This window comes from Uloborus diversus, chromosome 3, assembly GCF_026930045.1.
Source record: "Uloborus diversus isolate 005 chromosome 3, Udiv.v.3.1, whole genome shotgun sequence".
In the NCBI taxonomy this organism is placed as follows: Eukaryota; Metazoa; Arthropoda; class Arachnida; order Araneae; family Uloboridae; genus Uloborus; species Uloborus diversus.
In genome coordinates, this window is record NC_072733.1 from 21,670,894 (window position 1) to 21,686,949 (window position 16,056).

Consider the following 16,056-nt stretch of genomic DNA (forward strand, 5'->3'; position numbering starts at 1 on the left):
GTATTTTTTTAGATATAAGGGGTCGAAATTTTAATATTTTGCTCCACTGGCTCATACTTTCCTGACCATAACTCTGGAACAAATAAAGTTAGAATCTTGAAATAATATATTTTGAAAGTTTACATTAAAAGCTTTAAAATGATATGTTACATGATACAAAAATACAATTTTTCATTTTGAAGGTCATTTGATTGACCTTTGACCTTGAGTATTTCCAAAAGTTAAAATTTTAAAATTCTGAAAAAAATATATTTTGTATACACTATTGTTTTTTTTTAATTGTGTCAAGTGTCATGTTGGTACAACACTGGGATTATGCATACTTAAACAATTTTTCATTTTGAAGGTCATTTGACTTGACCTTTGACTTTGAGTATTTCCGAAAGTTATAATTTTAAAAATCTGAAAATATATATATATTTTGTATAAACTGTTATTTTTTTTATTTGTGCCAAGTTTCATGTTGGGACAACACTGGGATCATGCATAATTTAAACTTCAATGTTACTTCGAGTTTTCAAAAATAAATTGCCATCAATTGAAAGTCAAATATGTGTGCCAAAATGTGTCATAATTATGCTGATAATACAACATTAGAAAAATGAAAAATACATTCGATGTGATGTACAATAAGTACATTACATGCAGTCAAACTTGATTTAACAGTTATAAACTTCTTCTTGACGATGCTTTGCTAGGTTGCTTTCTGCTTCGGCAATTTTATATCTCCTTCCAGTTTCTGCACTTGAGTAAAAACTGGTCTCAAGTCTTTACGCACACAATGTTATGGCAGATGAAAAGGATTATAACCAGATGTGCCCCGAAGGAAAGTCACGGGAGGCTAACATGAGCTTCCAAAAATTTTCTTATACAACAAATTTTGGCTGATGATTCAGCAAAATTATTATCATTCGGCAAAATTACATTCAGTAAATTAAGAAATTCTGACCACCTAAAAATTAAAAGTTTGGGTCGCCTTTGCTTACAACAATCTAAAACTGCAATGCAATCATATGTTTAGGTAAAGAAAGCTCTAAAAGCACTTAATTACTTGTAGCATTCTATTAAGACTTTGTAAAGATATGGCAGATAGTTGAATCAACTTTTCAAAACAGTTATTTGTTAACTTGTTGACTGGAGGATTCCATTGTCTTCACACGAGGCAACTTTGTAGATTCAATTTTTCTTCTAAAAATACCTCACAACGCTGTTAAAACTGAACCGAGTAGACTCAACAAATTTACTCGTGTGTAAAGCGAACGCTTAGCAATGTCCCGAACAGTTGAATCAACTAAAAAATTGATTCAACTCATTGAGATGAGAACCTTGTTGTCGTTGCCTTCTGCCAGCAATGGTAATAATTTGGAGTGCGCTGTTTCACTTTTCCACCTGTACCATAATTTGGTGTGAATTCCGACTTCCACAATAAACACATGCCATAGGGACACGTTAATATGGTAGGCAACCATTCACAGCATAACAACACATTCACACAAAGGAAGGACAAGGACAGGAGAGAGAAAGTACATCCATGCCCGAGCCGGGATTCGAACCCGGGACCGCCCCATCGCAGGCAGGGAAAATAGCATCTTTAATTCAATCTGCAGACGATCTCTAAAAAAGAGCAAATATAATTTAAAAAGTGTTATACATTTCAAATTTATCGTCTGCCAAACGTTGCTATATCATTATTTTTCAATTTATCTTCAAACATCCGTTGCATGAAATACTAAATTATAGCTGATCCCCTAATTGTCCCAACATGAAACTTGGAACAAATAAAGAGCACAATAGTGTGTATAATATATATTTTTTCATATTTTCAAAGTAATAACTTTCGGAAATATTCAAGGTCAAAGGTAATTTTGAATGACCTACAAAATTTAAGTTTGCATTTTTGAATAATGTAATATATCGTCTTAAAGCGCATTTTAAGAGCTTTAATTGGTATCAAATTTTTGCATGTAGTGCAATTAGAACAAAAGTTATATGTATTCAAAAGCTACTCCGTCTACCAAAATTCGATTTTTTGTAAACCCCCAATCAAAGAATATTTTTATTAAAAATCTAAAAATTTGGGTTTTTACTTTTATTACCAAACACTATGTCTGTATAAAAAAAGAATCGAAGAAAAATCGGAAGGGATCAGCTTGAATCTTACTTTTTTGATCGATTTGATATGGAAACAGTAAATACCAAAAGAGTAAATTTTACTTAATCTTTACGTTTTCTTATTCGGAGATTTTCCCCCTTTTTCTTTCTTTCTTCTCTTTTTTTCTTTTTTTGTTCTTTCTTTCCTATTTTTGCGTCAGTATCTCCGCCCCCCCCCCTCCGCCAAGGCGCGGTCCCCTAACTTCCGACTAGGCTCACATGGCCTGTCGGACCTGGTGGTAAGCAAGCTTCTGCAAGGATGCAACGAGTAAAATATCAGTTCATTCCTACAAAGGGGGGGGGGGAATGAATGGTTTAATACAGTTAAATTCCCTACAGAGAAAGTCATGGAACCGTGCGCTTTTTTTTTTTTTTTTTTTTTTTTTGCATAACCTATTTACCTATGCTTCGCTTTTGACCAAAATTCTGAGATTGACCGAGGAAGAAAAGTAACCTATAGGGATTGCGGATTGCTCTTCAGAGAAATCGGTCAACGTGTTTGACAAAATTAAAGCAACTTTGATGCAGTTCTGGAATCGCTGGATGAAGGAGCGAACAATTATGGTTTGCTTGCTTCTTAAAGGGTATTGCATTTTGTGTGGCCAGCAATGTGATGGGATACATAACATGGGATAAATAACGGTAAAAAAAAATGTTGCGGAGGGAAAATTTCAAAAAGTTAACTGTGGTCTCGTCCAAAATTGAAAAATTAAAAAGTTGAGAGCAGGAGTTGATTTTGTTCTTGAAAAGAAATGAGGTCATTCAAAAGTTTAAATAACTGTTTCGTAAGTGAAGTTCGATCAAACATATTTTTGCGATTCATACCTTCTTTTGTTTTTTGTCTCCCTATTGACATGTTTCTGGTTTTCATTCTGGAGTTTTGACATTTCACTAATTAAGCACATTCTGCTAATGTATTGTTCATGTGAACAAGCTTGTTAAATTTAAACTCATTTACATTTCATTGTATGAGGAATCGAAAAAACAAATCCACCACTTCTTTTTTTTTAGTTTAGATAAACGGCAAAAATATTAAATCTCAGTTGAGCTTATGAAATACGTATTTTTTATTTTAAGTGGTCCGTATAGTTTTTTAAACAGTTTAACAGAATTAAGTATGAATTTTTCCGTTGACCATATTGAAATTGCGCATGAAAATGCATATCATTATTTTGGTTAATTTTCATTTTAAAAACATACAAAAATATCATTAAATCTACTCGGAGCAGCTCATTATTCCACAAGAAGCAAGCAGAACTTATATGTATTATTCAGATGTAGATTTTCAAAGGTTATTTTATTAAATAACTTAAAATAGCGGAAGCGAGACTTAATGCGATTAAGGTTTTTTCCAGCGAAGCAAGAAAAAATCTTTTGCCGTAATTAATGAATCCTTCGAACGTCATAGATATGGAGTGTAAATTTGTTAGTGAGAGGAGTGCAGTCAAAATTAATGACAGGAAAATTATTTGAGACAAAATATTCAAAACATGACAAAGAGTTATCAAGCTTTACTACGATTTTTTTTCAAAGTTAATTATATTTCTTCTCAAAAATAGTTTCTTAAATATTTTATTCAGATAGTGGGATGGAGAGTACAGAGTTATATGAACGGCCCAGCTAAACAAATATGTATGAAAAAATTGAAAACAGTATATAAGAATTGACGTCATTTCTCTATAATTCGTTTGAAATATGCATGGATGTAATTATATGTTTAATTGATCGGCAGCAATAGATTATGCTACCCAGCTAAAAAAAATCTGCAGAAATTCTTTTAAAAAAATCTGCAGAAAATTTAAGCATATTTGGAACATGCTTTCTAAAGAAAATCTGCAGATTTTATCTGTAGATTTTTTGCAGAAAGCGTGTTCCAAATATGCTCAAATTTTCTGCAGATTTTTTCTGCGGATTTTTTTCTGCAGATTTTGAGAAGAAAGCATGTTTCAAATATACTTAAATATTCTGCAGAAAATCTGTAGATAAACTGCAAAAAATGTACCCAGCAAATTAAAAATAGTATATAACAATTAATAACAAATGAAATTAATGCAATAAAAATCCGAAAACATTTTTAATTTTAAGTTTTGACATTTCTTTAATAAAAATGAGTAAATTCACTGCAGAGTGGTGTTTCATGTTCGTTTAACAAAACATATAATTAAAACTTGAACTACGCATCCAAAATGAAATTTTAAATTTTATTGAATTGAAGCTTATGCAAATTGAAATAATTAAACCAAATTTGTCACAAAAATACATCGCTATGATTGTAATATTAGTATAAAGTTTCAAGACGAAATAATTAATAGAACAATTTGTAAAAATTAAAAATTTCGAAAAATTCCTCCAAATCGACCACGTGGTGGAAAGTAATTAAGTTAATTAGGCTGGTTATTATTGAGACATCGTAACACATTTTTTTTTTATTAATAGATATTGACAACGTAAATGTTCGCTCAAAATTTTAAGTCAATCGGTGAAAAAGAAAAAATTTCAAAAATTAAAAACTTCCGATTAGGCATAACATTTCAAACTAACCCTAATATACTATGCACTTATTAAATAAAAGTTAATTTAATCAAATAATAATTGGTGAATTTTAAAGTGTCTTACCTTTTTGTGAACCGAGGCATGAATCCAATATGTTTTCATGGGTTTCCAATGATGGGACTTAAAATTTCCCTAATTATTTGTTTCCGTGACGGAGCAAAAAAACAATACGCGTCACCTGGTCGAGGGGTAATCTACTCTCGTAGCCTTGTGCTTGTGGCACCCGAATATTGCGGGACGGACCGAGGCCTCCGTGGACGGCAAGAGGCTTTGCGTTCGGTGCGTTTGTACTCTAACGGCGCGCCGTTCGAGAACATTATTTCAAGTCATATTTGTTCTTATTTAATTTCAATTTCCTGATTTTTCTCCAAGTGAGACAAATTTGACTCTGTTCTAATCCGTATCCTTCTTGAAAATGACATTTTTGAAAGACCTTTCAAACCATGTATTGTGCTTTCACGAGGAGAAGACACTTCGGAACGCCTTCCCGAAAGCAGAGCTAATTTTAGCGCGGGGGGTGATCGCTACCGCTTGCAATTGAGACAATCCTAAATTTGGCGGGCATTTAAATTTGTGAAAATGTCTTTGTGTTCTTTCCTTTCGTTTCTAGCTTCGCGTAATTGTCGTCTACGGGGAATCTTTACCTTTTAAACTGAAAATTTCAAAACTATAAATATTGTATTTACAAAAAAAAAAGTAAGGTATTTTGTTTTCCGAATGAAACATTTCTATTAAGGATAGGCTTTCTGAATTTTGAACGATAGCCTTTTAAACACTAACGTCCTATATTCCAAATTGCAAATGCGCTGATGAAAAAAAAGGGGGGGGGGGGGGCAGGAAAATTTCATCGCCACACAGACTGTGGCATTGAAATGCTTAAGGGTTGAGTTCTTTTTGAAGACTTAGTATCTCTCTCTCTATCTCTCTCTCTTTTCTTGAGGGGGGGGGGAGTGACTCAGCAGCTCTTAAGAGCTGGGTCTTTGATGCATCTGTATGAATTGTACAAAATTTCAGATCATACAGAGTGGCTATAAAGTCAGTAGATCTACAGTAGCAGCTATTTTAATGCTGAAAACATTATTCGAACAAAATTTGCTTCCCCCCCCCCCAAAAAAAAAAAAGAACCTGGTTGAACAAAAGGCGGGAACTGGCCAATTGTTTAAGAAAGGATTTACATGTGAGAAATAAAAGTAAATGAGAAAACAATAAAAAATCAATCTGAAATATATTAATGCAATTGACTATTAAAATCAAGATTATTTCTCTATGTATTGCATGAACGTTAATGTTTAGAAATATATAATAATTTTCGGTGCTTTATAAAAAGTGACTTTGGTTTGAATACTGTTTTAAAATTATAGGTTCATCGGTTAGGCCGTCTTAAGAGATGACGACTACCCGCAGGGCGAGTATTTGCCAGCGCGGGGGGGAGGGGGGGCTAACCAATTTCGTCTCTACGGGGGCAGCAGAAACGAAGTTAGTTTTAACACTTACACAGTAGCTTAACGTCCACACGGATTGTCCATAAAGGATGTTACACTTCACCTTACCCTCTCCCCTCGTCACATCTCACGCAATGTTCGATGAACATATTGCTATAACGATCGCTTTTATTTGAACCAAAATGTGTGAAGTCACATTTCTTGTAATCCCCTCCTTCCCCCTTGAGACTAACTCTCAGAAGTTCTGAAACCCGGAACCCTCCTTCCCTACCCCTTTCAAGCGTGAAATCACTTGTGAACGGCTCCTTAGGTTTACTCTAAGTCACTAAAATCGCACTAACAATAGGGAAGTTGCAACCAATTAAATGTTCATATTTTGGCTATTGCATATTGTTAATTGACCCTCAAAACTAAAAAATTCACCATCGCCGAATTTTAAAACACCGTGGTTGATTTTTAATGAATTTTTAAAAATCCACGCGCAAAAGTGCGCTCTTCTGAAACGTCACGAGCCTACGTCACAGGGCGCGAATGGGCAGCCTTCCGCCGAAGATCCCTTGTTTTCGCTAGGGACATTTTGAGCGCGCTGATATTTTTATTTTTTAGAAATTCAATAATCCTTTTGAACACACTATGGAGGCCGGATTCGTTAAAGCACAATCTAAATAATCTTCCTCAAATAATATCAATGGTGAAATTCGAATATTTCCGAGAGGATGAGAGGTTTAATGTTCCAGAAACGCGAGGAGATAAGCCTTTTACGTTTCATCTTCGAAGTCGAATGCACGTTCTTCGATTTCTCCCATGACATGGGAACCGGTTCGCTAGCGTTTCTCTCCTATCGAACGTCACTTCCTATGCCATCTGACGTCACAGGCGCTTGAACTTTAAAAATTAATTAAAAAAAAACTACTTATCGTATCGCAAAAATTTTTTCACCTATGACGTTCATACATGTTACTCTATCATATAAAAATAAAATTGAAAAATCGAAAACTTCCCTATTGTTTTAAGGGAAAAGACTGGCTCCCCCCTTCCCCTCTGGATAGCGCTAGTCACAATATTTTTATGATCATGCATGTTTTTAGCAAAGAATCATATTGCACCCCAGCAGGGAAAGCGACAAAATTCAAAATTTGGGAAAACCGTACCGTCTATTGATTTAAAATCTAAATTTAATGCTCTTTCTCGACACAAAAATCGCAAAGTTAGCGCACCTAAATGGTGCGGGGGGGGGGGGGGGCAATGTGCGATATGTTGAACAACTGAATAGGTTGACTATAGCAACGTTTCTTGCTAAAAATTACGCCTTTTACATTCAGAGTCAACGACGGATACAGAAACTATTCAAGGAGGGGGGCAATTGATTTCACACCCTTACCATTTTATAAATTTGCAAACCTCCGCCCCCCTTCCAAACACCATAAAAGATTGTCTCATTTCAGTTATTTTGGCGGGGGGGGGGGACTTCCTTTTCTGCAAAATTGCGAAGGAGTGTACCAAACCCCATCCCTTACCTTAGCGGCATCAAAGGTGTCCCATAATAGTTTCTCTCTTTTTTTGGGGGGGGAGGGGACTTCAATTTTCGAAACTTTCCTGAAAAGAGCCCTTAAACCCTATAACCCTATTTAATATCACTAAAATCGTCTAAAATTGAGCTTTTGGAACTTTGAAATACTTCCTGTGTAAAGTTCGGATCCCTATCATTAAAGTGTTAAGATATGTGCAACAATTTCATTTTCCAGACTGCAAAAGCTTTGTAAAACCATTGAAGATAGGCTAAAACAATTTTCAACTTCAGTATCAAAAATATGCCGTGGAAGAGTTCTGCATCTCGACTCAAGGAAGTGGGGATCGCCCCCATCGCCCCTCCCTTGTATCTGTCCTTGTTCGGAGCTGTATTAGAATACGGGCAACAAACTTTTGCTTATTTTATGATCCCCACTCCGTAAAATATAATAAAAAATAAATCCCCATCTCCGCTCTTCCGTAAAAGTACTGGAAGAACTGAATTACTTTTAGAGTAATCGAAAAAACTTGGGAAAAAAAAAAAACATATATTTTTTCGTATTTACAAAAATAAATAGGTCAAAACAGTAACATAAAACGTTGTTTCAGGCACTTATTCAATTATTCTGTAGATAACCATACTGGCATGTGAAAAGTTTTTATTTATTTTATTTATTTTTTTTTTTTGTTCCTTTTTTCATTTCTGAAGAATAAAAGCCACATTGAAAAAAAAATAGCACTAAAATATTGAAATGTGTCACACAGAGTGCAACTTACCTACTGTGGCTTCCAAAATTGTTCGTACGCTTTAAATGTGTGTGGTTAAAAATGAAGTGCCTAGAAATTGAAATAGTAGTTCAGTACTTCTTCATAGTAGTACATGATTTTATCAACCCAACATTTTTTACAAAATATTGACTGTTTGAAATGGGCCAAAAATGAGGTGACAGAGAAATATTTTCAGAAAAATTTGAAATTAAAGTTGTCGTCTGTCGTTTTCTATTTTAATTATTATTTTTTCAATGCAGTGATAGTTAAAAAATCGTTTGGTATTAATTTTTGCTTGTTTACTTCACAAATTCTACGTATTATTTTCAAAATGGCTCGAGTTCGCAAAGTAACAACAAACGCAATTCGAAAATGTATTAATTCTTTATCATATTCGAAGTAAAACAGTTCGAAATATTGCAAAGGTAGTTCATTTATCCCAAACTACTGTGTAATACTTAAAAAAACGCTTTAAAGAAGAAAAATGGATCGAAAATAAGGTGAGAAATGGTTGACCAACAAAGTTAACAAAATGCAATCAGAGATTAATAAATTCGTGAAAAACCCACGTTTGAGTTCTGTGAAAGTTTCAGCATAATAGAATGAAACATTTTCGTTCCAATTTCACCTGTAACTGTTCACTGTGTTTGCAGAAAATGTTTAGTTAGTGTGAAAAACAGAAAGTTTAGGATTTCCTCTGCAAAATCAATGATAAATTAACCCTAAACGTATAGAAATACACTGCAAATCTTAAAATACTTTTAAGTCGAACAATTGTCTTAGTAGCACACCTTTTTTTTCGGGAAAGAAGGTGGGAGGTAATTTCTTAGAAAATTATAGAACACTCGTCTTCTTCCAGCGCGATAACGATGGCCAACTGGCAACCTTTCTCAGTGTTGGTCTGAATCCTCATCCCCAAAAGACGCATATAGAATCTTCCGATACCACGTGTTGGGGGCGTGGCCAAGTCTCAACTGCTGAAAAACGGACAATAATAACTTGCGTTATTCAATATCGTTTTGTTTTCAAAAAAAAATGTATTGTAATTTCACTTTTATTTGATTTGAATCATGCACTTATATTAAAATTGATTTTCATGTCATATTATTTGTATAATACAATAAACAGACATTTTTTATTTGGTAATGTTTCAAACGTGTTGAAATGCTTTTAAATTTCAATTTTAGTTATCAAAATATAAATCAAAGTTCTTGGGGGGAAAGTTTAAGTAATTTATTACTGATTTTAATAAAAGAAACAAAGAAATGTGTTTAATTTTCTAAAAACTGAAAAAAAAAATATTAAAAAATTTAAAGTGTGAAAAACTTTTATGCTGTAATAAAACTTTAAGAAATAATTTGAATTGAAATACAGGTTTCTTTTTGGTGACCATAAAATATCTACAAACGTGCGAACTATTTAGAGAAAACTGTAAGAGAATTTTTTGTGTAGATTTTCTGTAGATCTAATTGAAGAAAATTTGCAGATTTTTTTTACCTTTAAAAAATCTGCAGAATATGAAAAGAAGGCTAAAAAGAAAACTTTTTTGTGTGGATTTTCTGCAGATTATTTTGAAGACAAAAAGCAGATTTTGCTTGTCGTCTAAAAATCTGCAGAAATCTTGAAAAATACTTCAAAAAAAATTTTTTCTGCGGATTTTCTGAAGATTATTTTTAGCTGGGTAACTAGATAGATCATAATATTTCTTAAATTTCATTAGCTGACTCTCATGTAATTTTAGCACTGAATCCGGAAATGACGTTAATTTTTTTGCCATCATCTAAGGATTTTTCTCAAAACGCAATTTTCAAAATTTGCTGGAAACTGAAGAATTGCAAAAATATTGACTTTAAATGGTTTTGCTTACATTTTATTATTTTTTTAAAAACTTTCTTTAAATTTTTACATCCAAACAAGGGTCTGGAGAACAGGGTGGGAGACGTAATTGACATATGATTGTTAACGAAAATGACTAAAAAGAGAGTTTTTATTTGTTTTCTGCTGCATTGATTATTCAATGGATTGAATTTTTTAGATATGACGTACCTAAAGACCATCCCTCTTCTGCACCCACCCTTGAAAACTATGTAAAATATTTACAGATTCATTCCTCGTGTCCAAAATGCTTTTTTATCGATAACGCTCTATTTCACTTTTTATTTTGTGTTCTTTATTAGATGTGTTTAGTTTATTTTCAAAGAAATTTCAAACGTTTTGAATAAACAAATATAATTTTTGTGGAAATGTTAAACTTGGTTCCTTTTAATGAATACTTGCAAAGCAAAACATTAAATATTTCGTGTGTAAATGATGAAAACGTTTATTTATTTATTTATTTATTTTTTTGCCCACTGGGTAAAAGGCAAAAAAAAAAAAAAAAAAACTAATGAAAATTGCAAATTTAGCGGAAGTTTAGTCTGAAGAAAAAATCTACATATGGCTGCAGTTTTAAAAGTAACTTCGAATGTCGTATAAAATGATTTTTTTTCTTTTCCTCATTTTCTTAAAAGTTTTATTCAGTATTAAACTGTCGCTAATAGATCTAAAAATATAGCAATTTTCAACTTAACTACGTCGCGGCACGCAAGTGGGAAATTTCATGCTGATTAATTCAAGCAAGGAAACTGCAAAAGCGAAGATGGTCCTCTTTCATTAGTGGGTTTCATTTGTTTTTTCAACAAAACGTTTCTTTTTGAAAGGGCCAGGTGGCCGAAAGTGAAAGTTCTCGTGGCAGCTCTTGAGAAACCAGCAACAACTCCTCCTGAAATCAATCACTGCTCCAGTCCTGAAAGGTGAGATTACATGCGTATATTTTCTACTCAATTCTTTTTTGTTTCATTGTGTCATGCACTATTAATGTATTCCCAAATTCTCGTTAAAGCGAAGTAAAACAAATTGAATTTAAAAGAAAAAATAATAACAACAATTGCACTTATTACATATTGCTGCAGAGACGTGTTTTGGGGTTTTAAGGAATCCCTTTTTCAAAGCAAAATATGTGAAAAGACTTATAAGCTCACTTATTATTCATTGCTAAGGGGGTTCCTTGTAACCCCAAAATATGTGTCTGCAATAATCTGCAATTTGTGTAATTTAACACTGTTAGTTCTTTTTTATTCTTCAAGCACACCTGTATTTAGTCAACTTTAGCTCAGACTGGATCCAGTTTTATGCTTTTATGTATATTTTTCAAAGTCGCAGCCATATAAATTAAGATGTGTTGCTTATAAGCAATAGCACCGCTTAATTTGCATGGAAGCTCATGAGAGCTGAGTTCCTGCATTCCTTTTTCAATTTCACATCACTTTTTTTTACGTTTAGAGAGACGTTAGGCTATTTTAACCTTAAAATATGTTATAAAAGTTATCGAGGTCCTGCATTTATTTTGTTAGATACTAAGCCCTAAGTGATAGTGGCATAAAATGCAAAATATATTATATAAACAGGAAGCTTATGTTTATATTGTACTGAAACTACCCATTGTTCTTATATAAATAATTATATAAATAAATAAAATAAGATAACTATGTCTATTTTATCATACATTTTTTAATACATTATTCCATTCAGAATGCCATCTGCAGTAGAATGCCCCCCCCCCCATCTTCAATTCTAAGCAGTTTTCTTTTATTTTTCTCTTTACTGAAAAGTAGGAAACTGAAAAGTAGTTTTAGAAAATGGGTAAATTCAAGTGCTTTGTTTTGAGAAAACAAAAAATCGCACGTAGTAATTAGAACACGTAAACTTAACATGTTTCTTGAAGCAGCAATAAATATATAAATTATTTTTTTAAAAAACAAACATTATTCATGCTTTAAATCACTAACTTTTCTCATAAAAAAATCTTTAGGGAATAACTCTAATTTCTCAAGATAAATCTTAGAATATAACACTAATTTCACTTCCGCCTCAAGATATAGCAAGTAACAATGTAAACAGTAATAGCCTTTACTAATGTAGTGGTGTTGTAATTAGCTAAAGCTTCTAAAATTTTGGTGCCTGGCATTGAAATGTTGTAAAGCGTTTAAAATGTTACTTAATTAAATGTTTGTTTCGCTTCTAATAAACATTTCCAAGATTACTGCAAAATTTTAACTAGCAAGAGAAATGAACTTAATACATAATAAAGATGTTATCAATGGATTTTAACATAGAACACTTACTCTCTGGACCACGTCTGTTGTGATATTGTCAAGGTGCCAGCTAAGACAATTTTCTCTGAAGAGTCTTAAACAGGAAAAAAGAAAAGCAGAAAAATATTTTGAATCGCGTGTTTCATTTATTTTGATCCATTTTTTCTTTAAATTGGGCAAACTGGCGTCCCTCCAATATAATAGATGGGCTCATTTCCGCTTATAAACAGGATGTTCTCCTATCCATATCATGGGTAGTCAAACTAATTTATCCTATGTTGAAAACATCGACACCAATTTATCGAATATAAAAAACCTTCTTGAACAAATACTGCGCAACTTACAAATGAATAAACCCTACAAAAACAGAAGAACTTTTGTATCAATACTTTTAATGTCCTGTTTTAAGAGGGAATTTAAACATTTTCATTAAAATACTGATAGTAATAAATGGTAGTATTTATTCCATTCAGTCTTGTGGAAAAATTTAAAACCTCAAATATACATATAATATTGATAACTATAAGTAATAATAATAATTTAAAAAAAACACGCACACACACACACTTATATAATTTCTACAACGGTAGCAATTAAAAAAATAACAAAGTATACCTGCAAGGATATTGAAGAAAGGTCAGTAATTGGTATAAGTCAAGGTTTTATCGCTAAAGACGGTAAACTTAACTAACTACTGATTAAAAGAAACTAAAAACAAACTCTCTCATCTTTTGGCTATTTGTTATTAATTATGATGTTTTCACTATATTCTTCATCGCTGCGTAGAGAGGAAGGGAACTTGAAAAAAACTTTAAAATTTCCTGTGCACTTTTGCGAAATATACCCCATTCTGAAGTTTGAAAACATACGACTTCAATAATACTATTTTCTCTTTACATATATCTTAGAGTCACATAAATTCAAAGCAAGTGCATTAGCAATATATCACGGTGTCTCTTAATTACTTATCTGTTGAAGGAATTCATAATCAGTACTCTGAATTAAATGGACCAGTCACGTTCTTTTCGGACAAAAACTTTCCAAAATGAAGATTCTCATTCTCTCTAAAAGCCGTTCTTAATCAATCTTTAACGAAAGTTACTTTAACTTTTCTACTTGTCCTTATTCATGTTACAATTTTAAAAACAAAAAATGCACCGTAAAACATACTATCTGTTTCCTCTTATTGATACAGTAAAGCAATCAAAGTTAAAAACAAAGTCCAACGGAAGGAATTTATTCAGCAAGTAGTTAGGAAGAAAAAACAGTATTTTCAGTGTTCTACAAAGAAAAGCAATTGTCAGTGAATTTTCACTTTAGAGAAAGATTGATCAAAGCAAATTTAAAAGACTTTATTTCAAACAATATCATCAAAGTATCAAGTTTTCAGCTGTAGAAATGTCACAGCTGAAAGGTAGTATTTTAGATTGTCTCAGTGCGTTTTGCCAATTGAAGAACATTAAACGTGTTTCTCAGTTCAGACGTACAACAATTGATTTTAAAATGTCTGCATGACTTGAGAAAAAATGTCTAGTATTATGTATAGTATCCCCCTTTTTTTGTGAGTTTTGTACAACATATCATTGACTCAAGGAGTCAAACGTGAAGTTGAAACAAATTTTAACTAGCGATTATTAGAGGAGTCTGTGGAGTCGGAGTCGTCGAGTCTGTCAAACTAATTAAAGGTAATGGAGATGGAGACTTTAAAATTCCGGGAGTAGGAGTCGGAGTCGAAGTTCGTCATTTTCCCTTTGAGTCTACATATCTGCAAGAGCTATGGAGGTGGAGAGGGACTGATATTTGAGTAAAGGAATAGGAGCCGGAGACTTTGAAATTGCAGGAGCCGGAGTTAGTCATTTGTCGGAGCTGGCCTTTTTTCTCTTGAATCCTCAGCCCTGTTAATTATGCGTGTCTGGTCAGAAGTAATTTTCCGATCATTTTATTCAACTCAAAAACATTTTTATAAAAGGTGGTTCATGGAGGTTTATATAAAAATACTTGGTTTACTTAGAGTAAGCAATTGAAATTGAAAAACAGCCTTCGAACGTTCGAAACTCGAAACATATTAAATTTTTAATCCTTGTGTATAAATCATAACTTTCTGTAAAATCAAGTATACAATTAAAAACATACATTTTTTTTTCACCACAAATCTGTCTTGAATAAACTTTAATGAAGGACTTTATATACTAAGAAACATGGCTTCAAACACTAAAATTCATTGCACTAGCTTTTCAATCTTGAAACAGCTTTTGAATTACTGCTTTGTTTAAGTCCTTGAGTACTAGGAGTCATTTGGCTCTCTCTGTTTCCTTACTCCCGTGATGCTTTCCCTCTCTTGCATTTATTTATAGCAAAATAAATAAACAGTAGTTTGAGCAAAGACCTGAATTTCAAATTCTCTTTGGTGTACCCTTCGACTGATATCTAGAATTTGCGATTGAAACTTAAAAGGACTTTCTAGCTATATATTATTTTTTTAACCTACAGATTCTCAAATAAATACATAAATATAAGTAGAGTATTTTTTTTTCCATTTAGAAAATTATGTAGAAAAACTTTTTGTAAAGCATCAGTACCAGAAAAATGTAACTTGTGCATTTTTTTCTCTTTTCAAAAAATGAGAAAAGCTAACGCATTTTTTTTTTTCATACTCAATTTTTTACCACTGTAATATATATTTCATGCTACTTTTATCGCTTTTTGATTTTATTTTATTCGGTAAGATATGCACTGGGCAGAAGATGGATGAACTCGTTGAAAATGTGATTTACATAAACTAAATCGAAATGATGAAAAATAAAATCTTTACTGATAATAAAGCTGAAAGTCTCTCTGTCCGGAGGATGTCTGGATGTCTGTGACGCGCATAGCGCCTAAACCGTTCGGCCGATTTTCATGAAATTTGGCACAAAGTTAGTATGTAGCATGGGGGTGTGCACCTCGAAGCGATTTTTCGAAAATTCGATGTGGTTCTTTTTCTATTCCTATTTTAAGAAAAAAACTATCATAAATTACGAAATTATCATAACGTGGAACCATAACATGGGCACAAGCCAATTGGCGAGATACGAAATTATCATAACGTGGAATTGTAACGTCGGTACAAGCCAATTGGCGAGGAAATTCACCATACATTATTTGTAAATATACAGGCGAACCAAAAGACCTTTAATTTTTCTATTACGGGCGAAGCCGTGCGGGTGGCACTAGTTAATAATAAATTCAAAAGGAATGTTCTTTCACTTGATTCTTTGCAAAAGAAGGCTTATTATTGACGCATTAAAATATTTAATTCTTAAAGGTTCTTACATGCATTTGAATTTTTAAAAAAGATAATACTTCACTTTACTTCAAAAGTTGTAAATTTTCTACGTTTGATAAAAATTTGAGCTCGTTTTTTTTTTTTTTTTTTTTTTTTTTTTTTTTTTTTTTTTTTTTTTGAAAGCGAACTTTCTCACGCTAATAATTTTAAAACTTTACTTTTATGGTTCTGTCAA

The 16,056-nt window shown here is 32.6% G+C and overlaps 1 protein-coding gene across 1 annotated transcript in view; it reads left to right on the forward strand.

Moving 5' to 3' along the window:
• The window catches only part of LOC129219283 (cAMP-specific 3',5'-cyclic phosphodiesterase 4C-like), a 559,626-nt gene that overhangs the window by 193,801 nt on the left and 349,769 nt on the right, over positions 1-16,056 (forward strand). Inside the window, exon 2 of the mRNA XM_054853616.1 lies at positions 11,123-11,215. Within this exon, the coding sequence (XP_054709591.1) occupies positions 11,123-11,215 (93 nt within the window). The remainder of the gene's footprint in view (positions 1-11,122; positions 11,216-16,056) is intronic.